At 49.5% G+C, this 10,772-nt stretch overlaps 1 protein-coding gene across 13 annotated transcripts in view; it reads right to left on the reverse strand.

The window, feature by feature from the left end:
* Positions 1–10,772, reverse strand: part of Gtf2ird1 (GTF2I repeat domain containing 1) — a 102,324-nt gene that overhangs the window by 22,570 nt on the left and 68,982 nt on the right. For 11 of the 13 annotated variants that reach the window (XM_029477500.1, XM_029477496.1, XM_029477498.1 and 8 more), the window contains exons 14-19: positions 10,255–10,344; positions 7,564–7,611; positions 6,695–6,760; positions 4,886–5,069; positions 2,804–2,853; positions 2,553–2,609 (exon numbers count right to left, since the gene is read on the reverse strand). In XM_029477500.1, the coding sequence (XP_029333360.1) occupies positions 2,553–2,609; positions 2,804–2,853; positions 4,886–5,069; positions 6,695–6,760; positions 7,564–7,611; positions 10,255–10,344 (495 nt within the window). The remainder of the gene's footprint in view (positions 1–2,552; positions 2,610–2,803; positions 2,854–4,885; positions 5,070–6,694; positions 6,761–7,563; positions 7,612–10,254; positions 10,345–10,772) is intronic. The other 2 variants (XM_021161812.2, XM_029477501.1) reach the window with 1 other exon arrangement.

Raw genomic sequence — 10,772 nt, forward strand, 5'->3', positions numbered from 1 at the left:
TTCCTGGAAGAACTCATACTGTTGTGACAACAGCAACAAGACAAAATTAAGCTAATTGTTGACATTTGAAAACTAACAAAGAATAAACCCAGAGGCGAGACACTAGAGAGGAGGTTTCTGTGTCCTCAGCCGTGTGTGAGTTAGAGTGAAGTCTTCCAAGAACTCATGGAGACAGAGGGGCAGAATAGGCGTGTCCAACCCACCAGGAGCTATTGATTATTTTGTGGTACTAGAGACAGAGCCCAGAGCCTTGCAGGTCACTTAGAAATGCTCTACCACTGAGCCACGCCCCAGCCTCTCACTGGGGGATTCTAGGCAGGAGTTCTACCACTGAGCCACGCCCCCAGCTCCTCACTGGGGGATTCTAGGCAGGGGCTCTACCACTGAGCCACGCCCCCAGCCCCTCACTGGGGGATTCTAGGCAGGGGCTCTTGCTCTGTTGCCATATTTCCTCACAGGGTGGGAAGGACTCTAGGCAAGGATTCTACCATTCTGAAGTAGTAGGACCACCATGTACTAGCATGTCACAAGTGCATCCTTGACCTCTGAGGGGTTACATCCTGTCCTGGCCTTAGGAGAGAATGGGTATGAATGGCAGGAGAAGAGGAAATGACCTCTGGTGTTTCATATGCACTCCTGGTGACATTCTCAGCCTGCTAAGGTCTGGCTGTAGGAATCTACATAGGGTGAGGAAAGATACACAAATTCCCCTCCCTGTAGAATGTGGGAGGAGTGAGGGCTGAGGTGACTGGCAGCCAGTCCCAGGATTTGGTTCCTATCTCTGTGAGCTCTTCTACCTTCAGCATTGGCCATGGCTGCCTCTTTTAACTCCTTAGAAGCATGGCGGCGACCATGGAGGGGTCACTTGGTGATGGTCATCCTGGGATTCACATTAGCCACGCCTACTAGCTCTCTAAGCAGCGCACTCATAGGATATATTAGGTTCTCCCCTGCATCCCTATAGCAGGATGTTGGGTAGCCTCTCAAGCCAAGGGTATCAGGATGGGACTTCCTTGCCAGGATCATGCTCCGTGATCCAGCTACACGCCCTGCTATAGCATTTCCCCATGTCCCACTGCTTGCCTTCCTTCCTGCCTTTCTGGCTCTCCATGGCCACTGTCTGCTCCTCCAATTTCATAATAATAAGAACTATGTGGCAAGATATTTGATCACACCTCAAACCCCGAGATTGTGTTATTGACTGGAAACACTCATTATTTGTGGTGGTGTGGCCTAGCCTTAGCATACACTTTTAATCCAACAACTTTCTGCTTGAATATTCTTTTTTTTTTTTTCACTGTTTTTTTTTTATTACATATTTTCCTCAATTACATTTCCAATGCTATCCCAAAAGTCCCCCTGCTTGAATATTCTAAACAGGACTAAATAAAGTCAACCATAGGTCAAGAGGCAGAGCAAGCAATCAGTTGACAGGAAGTGAACATAACATAGGATTTTTTTTTTTTTTTTTTGTTTTTTTCGAGACAGGGTTTCTCTGTGTAGCCCTGGCTGTCCTGGCACTCACTTTGTAGACCAGGCTGGCCTCGAACTCAGAAATCCGCCTGCCTCTGCCTCCCGAGTGCTGGGATTAAAGGCGTGCGCCACCACGCCCGGCACATAGGATTATTAAGAAAAAACCCACAGAGTAAGAGGGAGTCAGGAGGACTGATAGAGGCATAGGCAGTAAAAAGACAATTATTTACTTATTTTTATTTTATGTGCACTGAAGCGATACTTTATTTTGATTTTATGTGCATGTTTTAAAATAATTTTTTAATTAAAGATTTTAATTAAAGATTTATTTATGTATGTGAGTATACTGTTGCTGTCTTCAGACACACCAGAAGAGGGCATCAGATCTCATTACAGATAATTGTGAGCCACCATGTGGTTGCTGGGAATTGAACTCAGGACCTTTGGAAGAGCAGTCAGTGCTCTTACCGCTGAGCCATCTCTCCAGCCCTTATTTTATGTGCACTGATGTTTTGCCTGCATATGTGTCTGTGTGAGGGTCTCAGATCCCCTGGAACTGGTAGCTGGGATTTGAACTCAGGTCCTCCAGAAAACCAGTCAGTGCTCTTAACCACTGAGCCATCTCTTCAGACCCTTTAAGGAGGTCTTTTGAGAAGGTGTGAGAGAGGGGACTCTTGCTGGGATGTGAGCTGAGGACGAAGGCCAGCTGGGTGCTTCCTTTGCCTCTCTGAGCTAGCAGGCTTTCACCTCAGCATCTGGCTCCCAGGTCATCATTGGTAAAATAGAATGATTGAGATTTTGTTAAAACAAAACAAAAACCCAAGAGAGCTGGGCTGATGAATGACTATAGATAGATAGCATTGCTAGTACCAGACAGAACAGACAGCACTGGAGTCCTATGCCTACTGACAGCCAGACTCTAACACCAGACTATAGTCTGGCCCTAGTGCCCAGTTGGATACCCTGGAGCCCATGGGTGGGGTCCAGCCTCTTTCCACTTCCACTGCTGCCCCTCCCCCCCGAAAACTAGACAAGGTCATGACTCTGGAATGCCTAAACTTATATGGGTCTAAACTTACCTTGAAGGCCCTGTCTCTTCGGGGTCTCGTCCACAAGACGGTCCCAGGAGTCCCTCTCTGGGGGTGGGGTGGGGAGAGAAGGCAGGTGAGGAGGGAGCACCTGGGGTCCCAGGTGGCATCGAGGGGGCAAACCCGACAGGGGCAGTGGGGAAATGCCTAGGGTGGGGGATAGGACAGGGGCATCAGGAGGGGATATGGCAAAGACTTGATGCCCTCCCACACCCACCTGTGTCTCCCCCATGCCCAGGTACCTTGAGTGTCCAGAACAGGTTCTTTGACACCGTCAGTGAGCAGTTCGGGTCTAGAAAACATAACCAGTGCCATTTGTGAGGTCTTTCCAAGCACTCCAGGGCTGTGTAGTCTGCACCTCTGGGCCTCAGTGTACAGATCTGTGCAATGGGCTTTCCTATCCATGACCAACATAGAATTATGGTCCTTGCCAGACTGGAGGAGCCATTCTGGAGATTGGAGCTGTTAACAGCTCTGCGCTCTGAGAATTTCTCCAAATCCTGGGCTGGCTGATGCCCTGTTTTGGGCTTCATCCAATCCCTACTGCCTAGCATTGGAACACACAGCATGTATGTGTGGGAAATGATGTGTGGAACTGGGGGGTTACCGGTACTGTAAAAGTACCATAACTTTGGGCACGGGGATTTGAACTCAGCTCCCCAGGGTGCTGTTTTAGTGACTGAGCCACCTCTAGAGCATCTCTCCTGTTTTGTTTTTGTTGCTGAGAGGAGGTATTGTGAACCTGTGGGTCGCAACATCTGCAGGAGGGGTGGGGGGTCACCTGAGACCACTGGAAAACACAGATGTGTACATCGTGATTCATAACAGCAACAACGTTCCAGTTATGAAGTAGCAATGAAAATAATTTTATGGCTGGGGGTCACTGCAGCATGAGAAGCTGCATTGTGGGGTCGCTGCCACTCTGCATCCTCCTGCCTCAGCCTCCCTCTTGCTGCTATATAGTTAGAAACCGCCGCACCCAGTTCTAATTTAGTTTAGAGTCAGCAGGCCACGGTGGCTTGCATCTATAATTCCAGAGCCTTTAGGAGGCTGAGGCAGGAAGATCACTTGGGTCAGCCTGAGCTACACAGTGATTTCCAGAGTATCCTGAGCTAGAAATAGAAAGCACGATCCTATCTTAAAAACAAAACAAAACAAAAGCCCACAAACCCAAATACAGCAAAATCAAAACCATAGTAAATGAAAAAGGAAAGAAGTTTTTGCCATCTTGGAGCTATTTCGAGGTGCTGATGGTGCCCCTCGTGGTTCTGGCTGGTCCTTCTTCTTTTAACTTACTTAAAAAAAAAAAAGATTGTATGGGAGTGCATGTACATGATGGCCATAGCTCACATGTGGAGGTCAGAGTCTCCTTCTACTATGTGGGCCCAGGGACTGAATTCAAGTCATCAGGCCTGGAGGCAAGCACCTTCACCTGCCAAGCCATTTGTGGTTAGTATATGTTTGACCCAGGAAGTGGCACTATTAGGAGGCGTGGCCTTGTTGGAGTAGGTGTGTCACAGTGGGCATGTGCTTTCATACCCTAGTCCTAGCTTCCTGGAAGTGAGTATTCTGCCAGCAACCTTCAAATGAAGATGCAGAACTCTCAGCTCCTCCTGCACCATGCCTGCCTGGACACTGCCATGCTCCCACCTTGATGATAAGAGACTGAAATCTGAACCTGTAAGCCAGTCCCATTTAAACGTTGTCTGTTCACAGCAGTAAAACCCTGAGACACTATCTCACCAGCCCTTTATTGGTTATATTTATTTATTTATTTTGTGTTTGTGTGTGTGTCTGTGTGTGTGGGTGTGTGTCACATGCAGGCCATGACGCATATGTCAAGGTTAGAAGACAATTTTCGAGAGTTAGTTCTCTTCTTCCACAGTTTGGATCTGAGGCAGTGGTTCTCAACTTTCCTAATGCTGTGACCCTTTAATACAGTCCCTGATGTTGTGGTGGTGACCATAACATTATGTTCACTGCAACTTCGCAATTTTGCTATTATTACAAATCATAACGTAAATATCTGTGCTTTTCCACCATCTTAGGCAACCTCTGTGAAAGGGTCTTTTGGAACTCCCACCCCTTCATCTTCCTACCCCACCCCTAACCATGCCTGTGGGGTTGTTACCCACAGGCTGAGAACCACTAATCCAAAGACCACCCCTCAGGTCCATCGAGCTAAAGGACAAACGCCTTCACAGCTGAGTCATCTCTCCAGCCCCACCTTCAAGCCCACGCTCCTTTTAAATTTCTGTTGTGTTTTGAGACAGGAGCTTACTATGTATCCTTGGCTAGCCTGGAACACCCAGCCCAGACCTTACCTCTTGATGACAAACTGGATGCTGTTGCTCGCTTCCAGAATCTTCCGCAGCTTGGCAATCCCAAAGCAGTTGGGTCTCCGAAGAGAGATGCCTTCAGGCAGTCCCAGTACGAACAGCTCCTCCGGGTGCATCAGGAACTTGGAGTAGGGCACCTTGACCGGCTCTGAGGTACCAATGGCTTTGGCTGCGAATACACGGCTGCCGTAAGGCCACCTGGGACCCCCATGCCTGCCCCCATCTCTCTGTGCAAGCTGCAGGTGGCAGGGCTTTAGAGACAGCGCTCAGCTGAACCCAATCGACTTGCCAGAGGAGAGAAAAACACATGTAGTCGGCAGGCAGAATGAGTCCTGCTGTGTCTGGAGGCGTACAGCCCAGGAATGTGAACCCCAAAGCTGCTCTTCACTCAAGCCTTCAGAGCATAGAAGCCCAAGTATTGCTGGGAGGTGACTGCTGCTCTCCCCTCCCCCCACTACTGCCTTCAAAACCCCTGAGCTTCAAAACACAGCCCCATTGGCATGCCAGACCTAGGACGAGCCATGTCTAAAGGTACTCTGCCCCTGAGTAGCTGTACTGGCTAGTTTTGTGTCAACTTGACACAGCTGGAGTTATCACAGAGAAAGGAGCTTCAGTTGAGGAGATGTCTCCATGAGATCTAACTGTAAGGCATTTTCTCAATTAGTGATCAAGGGGGAAAGGCCCCTTGTGGGTGGGCCCATCTCTGGGCTGGTAGTCTTGGGTTCTATAAGAGAGCAGGCTGAGCAAGCCAGGGGAGGCAAGCCAGTAAAGAACATCCCTCCATGGCCTCTGCATCAGCTCCTGCTTTCTGACCTGCTTGAGTTCCAGTCCTGACTTCCTTTGGTGATGAACAGCAGTATGGAAGTGTAAGCTGAATAAACCCTTTCCTCCCCAACTTGCTTCTTGCTCATGATGTTTGTGCAGGAATAGAAACCCTGACTAAGACAGTAGCCTAATCATGGCTGCAGGCAACTTCTTATTTCCTCATTGTAAAACGGATCTTAGGGTACAAGGGCCATGTAAAGACAGGATGAGAGACAGTGTGAAAAGCCAGCACATGGCAAATTCAAGGAGTCAAAGAAAGCAGGCTTCTTTCATCTTGTCCTCTTTCCTGGACTCTTCATTATTTTACTGCAGGGCTAGGAATGGAATCCAGGGCATTATATGCGCTAAACAAGCACTTCACTGCAGAGCCACGCCCCCAGCCCCTCCCTGGGGGATTCTAGGCAGGGGCTCTACCACTGAGCCACGCCCCCAGCCCCTCCCTGGGGGATTCTAGGCAGGGGCTCTACCACTGAGCCACGCCCCCAGCCCCTCCCTGGGGGATTCTAGGCAGGGGCTCTACCACTGAGCCACGCCCCCAGCTCCTCACTGGGGGATTCTAGGCAGGGGCTCTACCACTGAGCTCCATCTCTACCCCTCACGAGACGATTATATGAATGGGCTCTCAACCTCTGAGCCCCGCCCCTGGTGAGTTCTAAGAAAACACTGTACCACTGAGTCACACCCCCACTCTTCTGGATTGGGGAGAAAGCCATTTCTTGCTGTGAATTTCCAGGAAGGCCTGCAGCTGTCCGCAAGGCCTGTAGCTAAGGTTGACTGAGAGCACACGAGCCGGGGAATGATCTGGAGGAAGAGTGTATGGACCAACAGGCCAGCAGGGTGGGATTCTCGGCCGGAGGCTGTTGCCACGGTGAACTATATGGACCAGTTAGTTAAGTGTACCCATCCTGAAGGTGACTCCCAGCCCTGTCTCTGTCTCTGTTCTAGAGGCCCGCCCCTTTCCGTACTCACCATATTTTGTGTTGAACAGCATCTCCACCTGCTTCCGTAGGGGCCGGATCACATCACCAGGGCTCTCTGGAAGGCAAAGGCAGTGTGCTGAATTTCCTGAGTACAGAAATTTGGTGCTTCACTTACACCCCAGCTCTGGAAGCATCAGAAATGACCTTGTGGTGAGACTTTTAAACGGAACAAAGAAAAAGGCAGCTCTACCCACGCCTGTACTTTTCTGGCTTTTGCATACCTAGTTAGTGGGTACAAAGCAAGCCTGTAATTTGCATCACTGCCACCAGGGGGCAGTAAACACTTCCTAATTACAGGTATCTGACCTATGTCAAGCTGGGTTGTACAAAGTGACCTTCATCTCTGACAAGAGGCTGTTTTATTCTCGGAGCAGACATGCTAGTAATAAACAGGATTACCACATACCCTGTCTTTTGCTCAGGAGAGAGAGGAAATGCAATTTTTCTCAGTGTATCTTCTATACAGAATGCTAGTTTTACATATTGAAGCCTAATATCTTGCTCAGGAAGATGAGGGAACCAACTGAACTTAGACTCCTTCATGGAAGTCAGCTAGATATGTGTATATAAGTCTAAGTTATGGGAGGAGGGTATGGGGGACTTTTGGGATAGCATTGGAAATGTAATTGAGGAAAATACGTAATAAAAAAAAAATCAAAAAAAAAAAAAGTCTAAGCTAAAACTTTATTCTGATGGATGCCTGTCAGTTATAACACAGTCTAGAACTTTCTCCCACCTGGTACACCTCACATGGGTCTCCCAACCTAAATAAATTCAGGGTGATGGAGTAGAAGGGAGGAATTTTCTGGGGCTAGAGTGGATACGGAGAGGGAATCATGGGATACAGGCAGGCCTCACCTTCGGCCGGCCTCTCTTCTGACCACGGTTCTTCACTGGGGCCTTTGTCTGTAAGAAAACAGAGGACGTTAGGAGACACTGTCCAGGAAGCTCAACTGGAGGAGGGAAAGCCAGGCCAGAGAGCCTCAACTCTGAGACAGAGGGGATCGTCTCCAGATGGGACCAGGACACACACGCCTTTCAAACAGAGACTTACAATCTTCCTCTATGGACCCCTGCAGGGACCAGCCTGCAACCACTGTATTCCAGACACCCAGGAGCTCATGGGAGAATAAGAACAGGGCCCATTCTCCTGGTGTGACAGAGAAGTTAACACACCAGGATCCAGTGTGGGGAGGCCCACACCTGTGATCTTAGGAACTCAAGAGTCTGAGGTTGCAGGTTTCTGAGTTCGAGACAAGCCTGAGCTGCACAGTGAGACTATATCCAAACAACAACAATAACAACAACAACAACAACAACAACAAAGCTAAGAGTCTGGAGCACAGCCCAGCAGCTCGGCAACAGTGCATTTGCATAGCATGCACTTGGGCCTTGGGTTCCACTCCTAGCACCAAAAAAATCCATTAAAGACATGAACAGGGTCTCATATATTTCCAGTATAAAGGCTGAAATTGTGGCATAATCCCACATGGGAAGGCCGAGGCAAGAGGATTATGGATTGCAGGATAGCCTGGTCTACGTAGCAAGAAACTGTCTCAAAATCCAAGGCGATGCGCACCAGCTGTGATGGTTAGTTTGAATTGCTGACGCAACCCAAAAAGGGCTTTCCCGCGCAGCGCCATCCCTCCGGCCTCCACTTTTTGATGTTTTGAATGACTAGGGGTTAGACAACCTCAGTAAGGAGTCCCTTAAATCTAATGGGCCTGTGGGCATGTCTGTGGAGGACTGTATTGATTATGTTAATCTAACGTGGGTGGTTAGAGCCAGACTGAAGGGGTGAGGCCACATCCCCTGGGTGCTCAATTGTAAAACAGAGCAAGCCTGGGGAGCAATAAGTGTACATCCATTCTCTCTGCTCTTGACTACAGATGTGGCTGATACTGCTAGAGGCGTCAAGGCTTGGTGGACTCCCTTGCAATGTAACTGGGGCCGGTGGGTCAAATAAACCCTCCCCTCCCCCACACTGCTTTTTATCAATGTATGTGATCACGCCAAAGAAGTAAAACAAGAACACGTGTCGTCCCAGCAACTTGGGGGGCTGAGGGAAGATGAGGCCAGTTCAGGACTAAGTGCCCAACTTAGTGAGGTCCTCTCTCAGAATTCATAAAAAGAAACACACGTACAAGTGTGCACGTACATGCACGCGCACACACACACGCACGCACACACACACACACACACACACACACACACACACACACACACGCATGACTAAGGATGCAGATCAATTGTAGCGCCCTTGCCTGGATGTGCAAGGCCTTGGGTTTGCTACCCAGCACACCTTTAGGCTATCTGTCTAAAGTAAGTGGGGCTGGGGAGATGTCTAAGCGGTTAGGAGCAGTTACGGCTTTACCAGGGGATTAGAGTTCCGGTCTGGGCATGTGTATCAGTGGCCTCAGAACCGTTTGTAACTCCAGCTCCAGAGAGTGTGACATTCATTCTCATCCTTTAACAACTGAAACAACTTTCCAGCTCTCATTCCGTGGAGACAGGCTCTCATACACCTCTGGCTGGTCTTGAATTCTCTATGACTAACGCTGACTCCCTGCTCCTCTTCATTCCCTCCTCCCAGGTGCTGGGGTTATTGCCACCCCCAATGTATGTGATGCTGGGGATGGAACCCGGGGCCTCAGATATGCACAAGCAAGCAACCAGCCAGCCTAGCACATTTGAAAAACAAGTTTTAATTGAATTTAGTTTATTTATTTACATGTCTGTGCGAGGAGGGCATATGCAGGCCACAGAAATCATGTGGTGGCCACAGGACAACTTTCAGGTGTCCATTCTCTCTTTGTATCATGGGAGTCTGAGGGCCTAAACTAAGGCCACAAGCTTGCGTGACAAGGGCTTCTACTGGATGAACTGACTCTAACCCCCATTTTTGGTATTTTGAAACAGGGTCTAATGTAGCCTAGACCTTGCTATGCAGCGAAGGCTGACCTCGAACTTCTGATCTTCCTGTCTCTATCCCGACAAGTGCTGGGATTTAATGCTCCACCATGTTTGTCTTGTTCAGAGAGTTTTATGTCCATGTGTTGATTTTTCACACCCTGTGATGCTAAGCATGGAACCCAGCCCCCTTAAATATGCTACGCTCTCGGTCTGCTAAAGTGCTTCAACCTCTAACAAAGGAACTGACATGTGGACTCAGGGGACCCCATCAGAAACAGCAACACCCCTCCCCCTTTTTATTGTTGAGACTCCACGTTACTCTGGCTACCTGGCTATCCTGGAACTCACTCTGTAGACCAGACTGCCGTTGAACACCTCAAGATCCATCTGTCTCTGCATCCCTAGTGCTGGGATTAAAGGCATGCACCACCACTGCCCAGCTCCAAGCATCTAATCAAGTGCAAATATTTCAAAATTCAAGACACATCCCAAGTCACAGGGATGGATGGTTCCATGCACCCCATGTGTGTTGAGTCTTCTCCAACAAAGACAAGGACTTCCTGACCCACCTGTCCCTCCCTGTGGCTCCCCAGGGTGGCAGGTCCCCAGTATGGCCAGCCCCAGCCCACCTCTTACCAGCTGGCATTTCCATCCCATAACCGGAATCCTCTGAGGGCAGATGCCCAGGTAGCGAGTCAGTCATCTCCTCAGAGGTAGGTGAAGGATCTAAAAGGAAACTCTGAATGATGCGGGCGTCTTTTACATGTCCTGACTACCATGGTCCCTTAGAGGTCCTAATGGGCCAGCCAAGCAGGTCTACAGGTCACGATTCTAAAAGAGTTCTATGCAGTCAAGAGATGGAACAGCCTGTGACCTGGTGACTTGGGTTCTCAGGAAGGTGAAGTAGCAGGACTGAAAGCTTTAGGGTCTTCCTGGGCTACAGAGCGGGTTCAGGGATCAGATCCTATCTCAAAAAGTGAGAAGGGGGCGTGGCTCAGTGGTAGAGCTCCTGCCTAGAATCCCCCAGGGAGGGGCTGGGGGCGTGGCTCAGTGGTAGAGCCCCTGCCTAGAATCCCCCAGTGAGGGGCTGAGGGCGTGGCTCAGTGGGAGAGAACCCTGCCTAGAATCCCCCAGGGAGGGGCTGGGGGCGTGGC

The sequence above is a fragment of the Mus caroli genome, chromosome 5 (assembly GCF_900094665.2).
Source record: "Mus caroli chromosome 5, CAROLI_EIJ_v1.1, whole genome shotgun sequence".
Classification (NCBI taxonomy): Eukaryota; Metazoa; Chordata; class Mammalia; order Rodentia; family Muridae; genus Mus; species Mus caroli.